At 42.2% G+C, this 15,233-nt stretch overlaps 1 protein-coding gene across 3 annotated transcripts in view; it reads left to right on the top strand.

Moving 5' to 3' along the window:
* The window catches only part of EFCAB6 (EF-hand calcium binding domain 6), a 101,226-nt gene that overhangs the window by 55,715 nt on the left and 30,278 nt on the right, over positions 1–15,233 (top strand). For all 3 annotated transcript variants that reach the window (XR_014548613.1, XM_083615507.1, XM_083615506.1), the window contains exons 19-22: positions 1,726–1,961; positions 7,843–7,939; positions 8,951–9,069; positions 14,218–14,406. Coding sequence is in view for 2 of the 3 variants with exons in the window: in XM_083615507.1 (XP_083471633.1) it covers positions 1,726–1,961; positions 7,843–7,939; positions 8,951–9,069; positions 14,218–14,406 (641 nt within the window). In the remaining variant the exon portion in view is untranslated. The remainder of the gene's footprint in view (positions 1–1,725; positions 1,962–7,842; positions 7,940–8,950; positions 9,070–14,217; positions 14,407–15,233) is intronic.

Raw genomic sequence — 15,233 nt, 5'->3', positions numbered from 1 at the left:
TAAAAACCTCCAAGGAAGGAGAGTCCACCACCTTCTGAGGGAGTCCGTTCCAGAACATTAGAGAGTTCTTCCTGGTGTTGGGTCGGAATCTTTTCTTGTAACTTGAATCCATTGGATTTCTCCTCTCTAGCAGGAGAAGACAAGGTTGCTCCATCTTCCATGTGACAGCCCTTGAGATATTTGAAGATGGCTATCCTGTCTCCTCTCACTTTTCTCTTTTGCAGGCTAAACATACCCAGCTCCCTCAGCCATTCCTCCCAAGGCTTGTTTTCCAGACCTTTGATCATCTTGTCACCCTTTTCCACACATATTCCAGCTTGTCAATATTCTGCCTAAATGGTGGCGCCCAGAACTGAACACAGTACTCCAATTACTCAAAGTTTCACCTTTAAGAAACTCCCAATCATCTTGGACTCCCTTCTCTTTGAGTATTTCTGACCATGGATCTCACCCAGTTGTTCCTTAAGCTTTTTGAAATTAGGCTTCTTAAGGTCCAAAGTACATGTCCAACTACAGTCAAGTTTTCCCTTGCCTCTATATCATGAAACTGAAGAGGACATGATAACCTCCTCCCAAGGTTCCCAGTACTCTCATTTCATCTCTGTTGGTGAGGAGCAGGTCCAAGATAGATGATACCCTTGTTGCTTCTTCCACCTGCTGGGAAATGAAATGGTCAGTGAAGCAACTGAGGAGCTTGAGGATGGCTCCTTCTAAGCAATTTCCCTCCACTGTAGATTCAAAAATCCATGTTTCATTCCTGTTTAGATCAATCTTGGAGCAGGTCTGCCTGTTGGGCTGCTTGTGTTGTAAGCTGCTTATGTCTGCTAGTATAAAAGGCAGTTTCCTTCCACAAACTATCCATGTAAGATGAAAGTCCCTTTTCCTTGCCCTTCCAGGAAGGAGGGAGCCTGAGTTTATCGCATTCACAGCAGAGGAAAGAAGTTGTCCTGTAGCTGCAGCCGGGGCTTCTTAAACGTTCAGGTGTTCATCAGGGAAGAGGAGCAAAAGTAGATTAGCAACCTTACAAGAAGGAAAAGCTTAGCTTGCAGTAATGAGATGAGTCTTCCCATCTGGCATGGATCACTGCTGTGGAATTGATATGCTGAGGCTTCTTCCTTGCTGGGCATGCAGGGAAAGTTGATGGGCAAGCCAGCACTTCAAACTTCTCCAGTCTTCCCTAGCTGTAGGGGTGGTCTGTAGGAGAAAGTCAAAGTATTCTATACAAGTGGGGTGAAATTGCTAGAGGTATGAGCAATAGCATAACATGTAGCCACCCAAAGGTGAGGCTTGAAAATTATCCACTGGGTGTGTTCTGAGTAGCTTTGTTGGAGGATATAAGACTCCAAAAATGTTTCTCTTTAAAGTCATGTTGGCTACATATATGTGCTTCAACTAATCTGACTAGTTTTTGTAAAGAGATGCCGTTTGTGGTGGGTGGAAATAACCTAGAAAGAATCAAATGAACAATCGAATGCAATATGGCGCAGGGCACCCAGCTCCTAAAGCATCTCAGCTTTGGTTTGGAGGCTGTAAGAAGGAAACGCTAGATCATCCCTACATGGCCTGTTCCATAAAGAAACCTAAAAGGACCTCTTCGTGTGAAGATCTGGATCCATTTGCAAAACATTTTTAGATGTATAGTTAGTCTAGTAGTATGTTAGTGATTTGTATAAAAAGGAAAAAAATAGGCCAAGTGTTGATACTAAATTGAATATTCCCTGTTAGGATCCATACATCGCCTTCCGTAAAATAGATAAGAACAATGATGGTATAGTCAGCATGCTTGATTTTCGACACCTCCTGGATAGCTTTATGATCAGCATGACAGATGATGAATACAATCGTCTCCTTGGCATCCTGGGACTGAACATTACTTCTACATTAAACTACCCAGAATTTCTTCAGTTGTTCCAAGCAAATACAACTAGAGACATGCGCCCTTGGTTGCCTTCGTCTAACAAGTAAGGAGGGCAGCAGTCTTATGGATTTACTTAAATTTATGTTATTATTACCTAACATAGGATGCAAGCTATGTTGTGTGGCATATTTCAGGATTCAAGGGTCTAAGATTAGATGCCATCTACTGTTTGATAGTATTGGAAGAATTTTTTTCATGCCCTTAGCCAATTTGGTACTTGTAAGATCCTAAGCATACCTGGCAGTGAAGCAACATGTTTTGATTTCTTAGGATTGCTATTTGTTTATACATATTTCTATTTCCCCATACCTTTCATTATATTTTAAATCCACCCTTTCCATAATTACCTTTGTAAGCCATGTTGCAACTCATTTGTTGGAAAGTCAGCATATAAATCAAGCCTATTGATCCCACTCCTTTGGTAGCCTTGGACCAAGTTGGTCTTCACCATTTAAATAGCTCTGAGTTTAGGTAAAGGGATCCCTGACCATTAGGTCCAGTCATGGACGACTCTGGGGTTGCGGTGCTCATCTCGCTTTATTGGCCGAGGGAGCCGGCGTTTGTCCGCAGACAGCTTCCGGGTCATGTGGCCAGCATGACTAAGCTGCTTCTGGTGAACCAGAGCAGTGCACGGAAACGCTGTTTACCTTCCCATCGGAGCGGTACCTACTTATCTACTTGCACTTTGACATGCTTTCAAACTGCTAGGTTGGCAGGAGCAGGGACTGAGCAACGGGAGCTCACCCCGTCACGGGGATTTGAACCGCCGACCTTCTGATCAGCAAGTCCTAGGCTCTGCGGTTTAACCCACAGCATCACCTGCGTCCCTAGCTCTGAGTTTAAAAGCTTTCTATTATGTTTGTTGCTCCTAGATTCTTTGGGCACACAATTCCCTTGGAAATGCTACTTGGGAGTTGTGCATATGGCTCTTCAAATTCCAAAATAGCTAAGATGCAATGCCATATGTTCCTACATATTCAAAACAAGAATCGGCTCACGGTGGGGCGGGGGATGGAGCTGGCTGCAGTAATCTTCTAGGCAGGTGGGCCACAGTTGCTTCCCAAGAAGGGAGAAGGGCGAGGTGGTGGGGAGATGCATTGGCAGCAGCTGCACTGTGCCAACTTCCCAAACTGCCTTGGCCCTTTGCTATCCCTGCATTGCTGGGGGTTGGACTAGATGACCCTCAGGGTCCCTTCCAACTCTATGATCCTATTCTGCCTGGAAAGCAACAACAAACTCACCTGCCAGAAAGCTAGTGCAGAGGCTTCATCCCACTCAACATAGCAAGCCCTTTCTGTTAAAAGCTGTTTTTAAAAGTTTGTACTCAACACCAATATATTAGAGCAATTGATTTCTAGAAATGAACCTACTTTAGATACCATTCCAAGCACAGAACAAAGAGCGTTTCATCATCTGACTTTCTTTAGAGTAAGACGTCTTTAGTGTGACAGCTGGTAGACTTAAGTCTGTCTCAGAAATAACAAAAGTCAAGGTAATGGGAAGTACAATTGACTTGTGTTAACTGTTCTCTGTGCTTCCCAAGCATTCTGAATTCAGGCTTTCTAAATATCTCCCATGAAGAGTCAGGATGCACTATTTCTTCCCTTCCCCCCAATCACCCTTCACAACTCCGTCATTTGTGAGAAATACTAATGAAAACAAATAGTACCTACAGCTCTTGAGCTTTACTATATTATTTATATGTGTGGACTTGTACAGTGGGCATAATCCACCAAAAATTAATCTGATTTAATTCACTTGAATTTAAAAATGCTTAACTTGAACAACTTTCCCTATTCTCATTTTAAGGTTAATAAATAAAAGTAGGCAGGATAACTTTTGGTATAAATAAATAAATGTAAAGGGCTGCTCCATGCATTTAAGAGGCCGTTCTGCTCCAGCCAGCTTCCCCCCACCCAGTGCTCTGGATACCTGAGAAATAAGATCTATTAGGACATGGTTGTATTCTTGTATATTCTGTGCAAATTGACGTGTATAAATCCAGACCAGTTGGAGCCGACGTATATTAGTATTATTGGTTGCCACATTTAAAGCCCTATGTAGTTTGGGCCTAATAGGGTTGCCATGTTCCCAAAAGTGAAAATACCGACAGGGGTGTTGAACTATTTTTGGGGGGAGGGGACATCTCCACCCCCCAAACAAAGGATTATTCAAACATTGTTTTCCTGAACATTTTGCTGATTAAGCAAAAGTCCGCCCGGACACCATTTTGCTGCCCAAATCCCAGACGTGTTCGGGAAAGCCCGGATGTATAATAATAATAATAATAATAATAATAATAATAATAATAATAATAATAATTTTTTATTTGTATCCCGCCCTCCCTGGCCAAAGCCGGGCACAGAGCGGGTAACAACAGGTAAAAATAGCACAGTGTGCATAAAATCACACATTCAATTAATTAAAATACATTCTAGAATCAATTCAGACTCAAATTAATGGCAACCATCGGGTTAGAGTTCTGTGACTATTACAGAAGGAGAGAGGGGGTCAGACTGTGCCTTGGCCAAAGGCCTGGTGGAACAGCTCCGTCTTGCAGGCCCTGCGGAAAGATGTCAAGTCCCACAGGGCCCTAGTCTCTTGTGACAGAGCGTTCCACCAAATCAGGGCCACGGCAACCCTAGCCTAAGATAGCTAAAGGAGCACTTGCTATCACCTGATTTGGACTGCCTAGTTCATTGGGGTGGGCTCTGCTCTGTGTTCCCCTGGGAAATATGTAGGGCAGGACCTTCTTAATGGTAGCACCCAGGCTCAGGAACTCCCCAAGAGATCTGCCTGGACCCATCTCCCTTGGCTTTCAGAATGTGAGTAAAAGCTGGCTTGTCTTGGTGAGCTTTTTATGTTGACTGATTGCTCCATACTTGATGCTGGCTGCCTTTTTACAGTCGTTTTTATGGCTACAGTTTTTTATTTTTATGTTGTAGTTTTTATTTGTTTTGTTTGTCAGCTGCTTTTTCCTGGCTGCAAAGCTGCATAAGAAATTGTCATATAAACCCACACTGTTGTATTGTATCAATGCAATCAGATTACCCATCGTACTTGGATCTGAGTTCCACTTCTTAGGGTTATCCACACTTGTCTTTCCTCCCCTGTTTCCAGGCAGGGTCCATGATTTAAAGCTCAACATCCTTTTTCTCTTTTTTGGGATCCAGAGCTTTTTCCGCAAAAACCGACTCTTTAAAGTCCAATCGTTAGTCCGCAGAAAACAACAACCCTGAATTTCTGTTTGCTCCGATTCAGCTTTAAAGAGCAGGTTTTCACAGGGAAAGCTTGGGGCGGGGGGGGGGGGGGGGGGAATAGCTCAGACCCAGATATCAAAGCATAGACCTCTGCCTTGGTAAGAGTGAGGCAAAAGTTAAGTGGGGACAAGCTGTTACTGTACTATTGTATGACTGATAGCTTTTGAACAAGCAATAAAGATGTGGATTTAGTTATAGATTTAGTACCAGACTCTACACAATTGCTTGATGGGTACATGTGTTTTTATAAAACCATTAACAGGATAAATTAAAATAAATATAAATAAATAAATAAATAAATAAAATAAAATAAGATATAAAAATAAATTAATTTCTTTAATTAAAGAAATTAAAAATCAAGGTTAAACTGTATCTTACATTAGTAATAACTATTTTATTTCAACACTGAAATATGCTAGGTTTAGTTTTGAAAAAGTGTTGCAAAATCTTGCCTAGATTAAAAGCAACGTGAGTTATTTAATTAAAAATAATTATTTTACAGTAAACATACATACACTTGGCATGGTTTCATGTGTAGGAGGAGAGGTTGGAAATTGACTTGAAATAGTCTAGTTAGCTCTTCATCCTGTTTTTAAGGTCTTTAACTGTAATTATGAGTTTTGAAGTTTGTGAGAGATTGACTTATTGGCCACAAACTAGCAAAAGTTCAACGAGTCTGAATATGTGGAAATACGTGTCTGGAAAAACTATTGCAATGTCATGTGAGTCAATTGACTGTTAATCTTAAATAAATGCAATAAACATGTTAAGAGCCATTCGACACAATACATAGGATGAGGTGGCAAGTACCACTTTGTACTGTAGATGCCAGAGTTATTGTTATTTTTTTATCCCACATAAACTTTGCCTCCCTATAGTAAGTCTGAAACATCAAAGAGAGGGCTAAACTGGGACTGCAAACTCAGTCACACTTACACATTTTTCTGCCCGAGGCAAAGGACAAAATGGTGCTACATATAGAAACCTACCATCTAGATCAGCAAACTTTTTCAGCAGGGGGCCGGTCCACTGTCCCTCAGACCTTGTGGGGGGCCGGACTATATATATATATATTTTGGGGGGGGGGAGAAGAACGAATTCCTATGCCCCACAAATAAGCCAGAGATGCATTTTAAATAAAAGGACACATTCTACTCATGTAAAAACACACTGATTCCCGGACCGTCCGCAGGCCGGATTTAGAAGGCGGTTGGGCCGGATCTGGCCCCCGGACCTTAGTTTGCCTACTCATGATCTAGACTTCTACTTGAATTTTTCCTGCACACTGGCAGTGGCACAGCATCTTCCCCGGCACCTGAACACAGCTTTGTCTGCTCCAAGCACCAGGTGCCTATGGCAGCCATGTCCCTCTGCCTAATGTCAGGGTCGTCCCTCAAAAAGCAAAATTGTTAAGGCTCAAGTATCAGTCTCAACAAGGGTGTGTTTACTTGCCGGCTGAAGGAAGAATAATGGCTGCACCAGCCCTGGTAACCTAAAAGGAGATCCCATTCAACCTAGTTGGAATCACTTCTGATTTTTTGTTGCAAATTTATTATATGGAGTTAGGCTTGTTTGCTTTTCTTTTTTCTTTTTTAAGCACAAAGGAACAACAACCAAAATATGACTCTCCCACATCTGGAAAGCAGTAAAACCCAGATTTTGACCAATGCATTTCAGCCAACTACCACCTCAGTCTGTGCCTGGTGTAGAACAGCTGTTTGTTCCGTTGATTTCAATGGTACTTAAATGTGCTATATACTATTGCATTTAATGCAATCTTGTAGTAGGTTACTTGGGAACAAGTCCCAAACTAGATGTGACAAGTCATATGTCTCCCCCCCCCCCCCCGGAGATGCAAGTGTGAAGCAGTCTGGAATCAGAAGTGAAAGAACTGAGTGGGGAGGGATAGAGAAGAGCTACTTAGCCTCTTCTCTAGCTATTTGTCCACTCCAAATGAGCTTCTCTCTTCATGAATCGTGCCTCGTTTGGTCCTTAGCCCAACTGACCTTCTATGCAGAGTCTCAAATAAAGCCTTCATTATATTATGATGAATGTGTGAGAAGGGGTAACTGGCTCTGATTCTTACCCCCACCCACACCAGTGTGTGCACCGTAACTTGAGAAAAGATCTATGTGTGTGCAGTTAGTGCCCACAGAAGTTCAGTCTGCACAGTTGAGAACTCTGAAAAATGGATCCTGTTCCTTCGTGCGCTCATCCTAACTTTTACTAGATTGTGCCTGGTACCTTTAACTCACAGTGGAACACTTCTGTTTCCCTATTCAAAAAACAGGCAATCTGATGTGCCAGTGAAAATAAGTAGCAACTTGCCTGAGTTACTTTGGATCTTTTATGTTATTGCTTTGATTTATAAATATTTCTCCCCTCAAATCTCAGCTGCAATTAAGCAATTTGACCAATCTGCATCTGCAAATGATAACAGGGATTAACAGAAGTTTTAAAGACATCATTCCTAGCTTGCAGCTGGAGAAGGGTGGCAATATTTATAAGGAATTCATTTGTATGCAGATGTCTGAGATGAGACTTTAAAGCTATCTGTACAAACTATAATAAGGAAGCAAACAAACAAACAAACCTTGTGGGATATTAATGATCGCATTAAAAGAAGACCACAGTTAGTTATCAAAATAATTCTTTCTTTCTGAGACCCAAACAGACAGTGGCGGATGCAGACCTCGCTTGTGAACAAGCTCATTACTATCTCGCTATCAAAGCACAAACCAGATGGAACGACCTCGCCATGGTAAGCTCTATGTAGTCTTTAAACAAATCTGCATGTCTAACAGAGATTTTAGAGCTTCACTTAATGTTTATCTTTGATTGTCTTTTTTAAAGAAATTAGCTGCAATAAACAAATAGCTCATTAACAATAGAAACATGTGATACGTTTTGAAGTAATGTATTGCAGTAACTGATTTGAAGCTCCTAAGGCTTTCAGCCATGAAGGATTGTAATAGAAGAGACCCCCCTCTCCCCCCCCAATAACTTTGGATATGTTTGCAGATACGTTGGTGGTGAGACGCCTGCAGCCATGTGGCTGCAATTCCTGCTTGGAGCCTCCAAGGCAGCGGCTCCAAGCAGCAGCGCCATTAGATCAGGATGGCTTGCTGTAGGTCAGGCAGCGGCGGCAAACCACTACATACAATGCATGTGTGGTGTCACATGCATGCACTGTATGTAGTGATGCCACGTGTGCGCAGCCAGTGGTTTGCCCCGCCCTGGGTGTCAGTTAGCCTTTGTTCGCCTTCCTGGACTGAGCATGTGCTTAGGATTGAATGGCTCAGTCCTACCTCATAATAGGAAGACAAAATAGGATTACTTGCCCCCAGTAGGAGGAGAGGCAGACAAGTGAGGCATTATGGGTGGGTCCTATGGGTTCTCAGGTGTCTTTAATTACTTAATCATTATGTTTCGTATGGCATCCTATTGGCTTTCCTGTGGCGCGTTTGCCAGTGCTCAGTTTGGAGGTTGCTGCTTTTGGGGTCTTTCAAAGCAATTTAATATGCATAAACATATGGCGTTGGGTTCAGGCCTCCTGCCTACACTGGTGCCTTCCAGTAGTGTCTTCCTCTTGGCTTGCTTTCCTGTGTTGATGCTCAGGATTGCAACCAACTGGTGCATACAGAGGCTATACAGCGTCTGCAGACGAGCTGCCATTTTGTTTTTCCAGTTCCTGTAATGCTTTGGGTTCATAGAGGACGTATGTATGTTCCAATACGGTAGCCCTTACTATTAAAGACATCTCCTGTTTTAGCATTTGCATGAATATGATAGTGATGGCAATGGCATAGTTCTGAAAAGAGACCTGAAGGACATCCTGTATAGATACAACATCCCCACAAACCCAAAAGAACTTGACAAACTTTGGGCAAGGTAAGAATGTTCTAGTCGTATCCTCCCCCCTACCCCTCGCCGGCTTCATCTGTGGACTCTGAGCGCAGGAGTGGCAAACATCTGGCCCTCCAGTTATCCCTTGATCCCAACTCTCATCACCCCGGCCAGCATGGCCAGTGGTCAGGGATGATGGGCACTGGAGTCCACCAACATCTGGAGAGCCACAGGTTAGCCAGCCCTGTTTTGATGACTGGTGCTGAAAAGAGAGTTGATTGCGATGAAGTCTAAGTGCTGATTTCAGATAGAAGACCCTAATGGAAATGGCCACGTCTCCATATTTCTTATTCTGGGTTTTCATTCCTGCTACTTCCCAGAGATTTTCCCGTAGTGTTTTGTGGTGGGTTTTTACATTATTATTATTGGCTCTACAAAGGAATTGGGTCAGAAATGGCTATGGCTACCCAGCTACTCCCTCCGCCTTGACTGTCTTCAGCCACTACTAGCCTGACCAGCCCTGTTCCACTCATGACCCATCAAGCAGAATCCAGCCCACCATCCTGGTTCAGAGTTTCCAGGTGCTTGGCAACCATCCTGCTTTTGCAGCCCCAAGGAGCGAGTAATAAAGAGGAAGCTAATTTAGTTCCCAACAGCCACAATACCTGGAGGGTGGGCTGCATTCAACCTGGTGGGTCACAATATGTGCAGGATCTATTCTGTTACGTAAAATTAAACGGCATTATATGGCAAGTGGCATATGGGGCATCTGTAAGCAGATTGCAGCAGGAGTAGACTGTGGCAAAGTATATAGTATCTTTCTTCTAATTCTCAGCTGTTATTCTTTTTTTTAAAAAAAACCAATGTCTCTATTTTTTTTATATATATAAATGTTTATTAGATTTTCCAATTTTATATAAACACAAAAAGAAAAAGAAAAAGAAAAAGAAAAATATTAAAAACAAATCGATTTCAATAACAATCTTTCAATAACATATTTCTTTGACTTCCTCATACCTCCCCTTCTTGTTCTCTAGTTCAACCTGTTAATTCAGCAAATCCTAATCTCTTAACATTCCTTTTTTTTAAAATAAGCCTTATTTTCATTCAACTTTTTTTTTAAATAATAACTTAAACAATTTTAGTCCCCATTATCTTTATGATAACAGCTAGAGACCACCAAAGCTCAAGTCTCTAGTCCTCATATTTACAGAAAAGAGTAAAAAGAAAACCACCCAACAACAACCGAGTTGCAGCCACATTGAGCTTTTTACAAGGCAGCCCAAAATGTTTGAAATAAATGAATAAAATATCACTTTGAAAATATTTCATTGCCACCAGATAGGAACAGCACCTATAAAAGATCTGGAGTTTTTTATAATAATAAAAAAGAAAAGAATAGAAAACAGTTCTATTTCAAGCAGTTGTTTGCTCCAAATGTCTCCAGAAACATGCTGATTCCATTAGTAAATGTAGTTGCACAGATGCATGCGCAAACCCTACAGAAGGTCTACACTATGTAATATTTGTGAGGTAACATATACACATATATTCCATTTCATAGGTGCGCATACATATAAGACAGCTGTAAAGAGCAAGTCACCTGTTCATTTTTGGTGACTGAGAGTTAGCTCCAGGAGACTAGGCAATGAAGCTTTGATTCTCTTCCACATGCCCCCCCCCCCTTTCTGCAAGCCACATATGACTGGCATAAACATAGGTTGGCAGGCATGCTAGCATGTATACATGGGGTGCTAACTTAAGTAATTTGCAAGTCTGCTGCAGCGAGAGTAAGAATTCCCCAAACCTCCCTTACTTGCCTGCCTACCAGTAGCGCACAGCTTTTCAGAGAACAGCCCACATACAGAAACACCCAGTGCTTTTTTTCTTGGGGGTTCTCAAAGGGTATGCAGTACCAGCACATCCCCTGAAATGTTAAAAGTATGGCATTTACTGTAACAATTTCCTGGTGAGTACCAGCACCCTTTTTCAAAAGAAAGAAAGAGGGAAGCATGTCTCCAGATCAAAACACTGGAGTTAGGGTTGATTGCTGTTTGAAGAGAGATTTTATTTATTTATTGAAGACCTGCAAGGCAAGAGTAGCAACAAAACATAAACACTCCGATAAGAAGAACAATTATTGGAAAAAAGAACCCACCTAATAAAGTTTTAAAAACTATTTCAGGGAGGTTTTCTCTGGCGCTGTAGGGCAGCCTCAACACAGTGCTGCTCTCTGGTTATTTACATTAAATTAAAAATTAGTTCAACCAAGAAGTGATGCATAATGTAGGTATCGAATCTGACAAGATACTGTGAGATTGTTCCTCACTTTATGAGCATCATGAGAAAGAACCTGACAAGCTTTTAACAGATAGGCACTTTTTATTTTGAAAAGTGGGAACACATACAGGGGTATTTTGGGGTGTTTTTTTTGCTAGTCTCTGCTAAGACTCATTCTGTCACAAACTGGAGCATAAGAGTTATGATAGATGGATAGATAGATACTGAGGCCTCACAGAGTCACTGATGGGTGCATCAGAATTGTTAAGAGACAGAGTTCCTAGTGAACTACGGCATAATACACACATAAACCAAGACACCTCAACCACTTGAACAATATGGAAGTGGGACATTTCTGCATCACTTTCCCATCCCCTGCAAAAGAAAAAAGAAAAGAAAAAGAATTTGATGTATATGCCAAAAATGATGAAACTACTCCCACGGTTGCTAGGAATCTGACATTTGCCTTGCATAGCCTGAGACACAATAATAATCAAAAAGACATTTGCATTTTTCTCCCCAGAAACAGGTGGCACGGTAGCCCCGTTACTGCCTCTCCCTGCCCCCGATTAGCACAGTGCGGGGGGGAGGGCGGGCATGAGCTCATTGGCACTGACCCCGTCTGCACTGTTGCACCAGCCTCCTCATTTTCCACAGGCTGGGGAGGCAAAGGCCTGCAGCAGGGAGCCTCCAGGAGGTTCCCCATGCAACTTAGAATCCTGCTTTTCCACTCAACGTTTCCATGTTTGGAATATATACTTGAACACGCCCTCTCATGTTTGTTCATGAGTAGCGTAGCCTCTCTACCTGCAGCTGGCTTGCCCTCCTGAGAAATGGAGGGCAATGAATCTGGCAGTGGGGGCGTCACAGGTGGGGCGGAACCCAAGGAGTCCCTCACAGAAAGGTAACTGCATGGGAGGTGAGGGGATATCTGAATAGACTGATTTGTACTCCAAAGAGCTTAAGGTACTTTCAGGCTGCCCACGTAGGCAAAGCAGGACCGGCCCACTCATGAGGCAAGGGGAGGCAACTGCCTCAGGCAGCAGGAACCACGGGGGCAGCAGATCCAGTCTCCAAGAAACGCATTGCCTGCTGCTCCTCTGACATATTCCTTGGAGGCCTAACCTGCTGCCTTCTCAGTAGACCTCCCCCCCCCCCCAGCCTCTACAGCAGCATCTTAGTGGATAGGAGGTGCTGGTCTCCTCCCACCCCTAGGGAGGAAATGGCAGGGGCTGCCTTCTGGGGTCTCTGGGGCTCTGTACCCACCCATCATGATTTGGAGCGGGCCACTTTCCCCAGGACAGCCTTTGATTCCCAGTTCAACCAACGAGTAAGGTTGATTTCACACACACACACACACACACACACACACACACACAAATACACACACACACACACACACAGTTCCCACTGTACACCCCTGCTTTCCACTCACTACATTTTTAAAAGTGGTTTAAGACCCAGATGTATATTGCCTTGAATTCAAAGTGTGTTGACTGTATGGTTTATTTCCTAGCCATGATTCATCACTGAATTATTTTCTACTCCATTGCTTTTCAGTTTCTTTTCTTATTCCTTAAGGATGTCTTGCGACCGTGTGTCTTTAGCATTAAGCCATCTGCTACATATGCTCTACTTTAGATAACTTGAAAACAAAAATTCAACTTCCCATGTTATTAAATAAAGCTATTGCAATCAACATGGAAAATGTTTGAAGTAGAAAATGAATGGAAATTAGATACGTATGGAAAATTAGAATAGAAACTATTGTATAGAATATATACAATAGAGTAATAAAATATTAAAGTGCAAAATTGCATCAGTATTTTTGAAAATTGGAATGGAGCCCACAGAAAATTGTTATCTCAGAAGGCATGCATTATATATACAGTCTTTGGCCAAATGTTTAAGCAGTCTCAAGTCTGAATTTTAAGTATTCAGAATTGCAGAGAAAATCACTGTGTCATATACCACTCAGAAAGTACATTTCCTCAGGGAACTCTTTCCATACCGATTTGTTTGCCGAACAACCCTTGCATTTTGCAGAGGGATTATGGGTTGCATAGTGTTGCATAGTATAAAGTACAGCTGTCAAGCTTAAATATTTATTTACAACAAAATCATAATCTGCTTCTTTTAAAGGGTCACAACCCTCCAATATCTGGAGCTAATTCCGAGAATGGTTCTACGCTACTGTGGACAGGAGATACTATTTTATTGCTCTTGATTCTTGTTGCTATTGTTTCTTATATTTTGAAAGCTGCCCTGTCAGTTCTTAGCTCTAAAAGCACTGACAGACCTGGGGCCTCAAATTTCAGCGGCACCTGGTGCAATGCCAAAATTACCCTCCCCCCCCCCGCCCTCTTACCTTTTACATAATGGTTGTGGTGTCACCGAGGCTCTGCACCCAGTGCCACTGAACATGTTGTACTCCTCTGAATCCGCTTCTGCTAAAATGCAGCCCCCAAACATTTTAAATAAACAGATGAGTGCCAGGTGGTTGGGGGTGCTGGTGAAGGGAAAGGTGGCTGAGAGAAGTGGCATGAGGTTGGCAGGCACCTGAAGGGCAGGAACTGGGCTAAACAACGAGTTATGACTACTGGTCTTAATAGGGCTGAGTCTTGATTAAATCAGGCGGGTTTTATGTTCTACGTATCCACACAGAATTTGAAAAAAATGTTATCAGGCATGAGTTAGGCTTCTACTTGAGATGCTGTTGATAGATCATCCCTGCAAAATCTAGATGGGTATGGAATATTTCAATGCAACATTTATTTTCTAATGTGTGTCCCCTGCATATTCCTCCAAGGAGGAATCAGACGTGCAGTGCTCAAGAGCTAGGGATGTTCTGCGTTGAGCCTGCAAAGCCTATTTCTTATGAAAATAAATATGTCTTTCCCTGGACTTCAAAAGGTATGATCCAAATGCAAAGGGTTACCTTACACATCAAGAATTCTTGCAAAAATTGGGCATAGAGAATGCAACTGTTGACACCGGCCTGAACAGGCAGTTTGTGGCAGACAACTATGTACGCTTTATGGATCATTACAAAAGGGAAGAAAAGAAGCACATTGACATCAATGAGATTATAAATAAGATCAGGTGAGTACATTACTTTCAAAGGGTGTGTTCTTCACAATGGGGAAACTCTGTCACTCACTTAGCTATCTTGACGCTGCATTTTTCCCAGTTTCAACAAGGTCCATGCAGAGGTTAATCTCCCCACCCTCCACCCACTGAAAACTCTGGTGTGTGTCCAGGGAAAAGTGGAAAGCTTACATGGCCCAGCTCCTTCATCAAAATGTATCTATCTATCTTTGAGGGTGGCAGTAATGGAAGAAGGGATCTCTTTATCATTCCTGATAGCCTCTTCTTTGTTCCCTTCTGAAATAACACCAGTTTCTCATGGAGCAGAGCCTAAAAGCTCTTTATGTGCTGCTCTTTCAGTTTCATCCTAAATGTTTTGTAGAGCATGTTCATTATCTTACAGTTAAGAGACAGTTCAGCTGACAAAGGGGTCTAAAAAACTTAATATTCAAGAAGGGGGGGAAATCTGGGTGTATAATTTTTCCTTTTGTTTTAACTCAAGAGGAACAAATACCCCAAATTAGAAACATTTGAACAGTGATTCTTCAGCACTTCAAGAGAAATACAAAACATTTGCAAGAGAAGATTGGGTGGTTGGTTTTATTTTATTTTATTTTATTTTTTGGCAGCCTAGCTGGATCCATAGTTTAAAACATATACTTGGTGCTCAATTTTACTGCCACAATTGGAATAATTACCGCTTGGCAACCGTTTACTCACAGTCCAAGAAACGGCTGAATGTCTCGATTTTCTAAAAATAAGGATAGAAAGAAAGGTTTTGATTGCCCTTTTTTGTTTTGATCTGTGAGGTATAAGTGGAAGATAGCAGCAATGATGAAAAG

Source organism: Podarcis filfolensis (assembly GCF_964270895.1).
Source record: "Podarcis filfolensis genome assembly, chromosome: 5".
Classification (NCBI taxonomy): domain Eukaryota; kingdom Metazoa; phylum Chordata; class Lepidosauria; order Squamata; family Lacertidae; genus Podarcis; species Podarcis filfolensis.
This window is presented reverse-complemented; position numbering and strand designations above follow the sequence as displayed.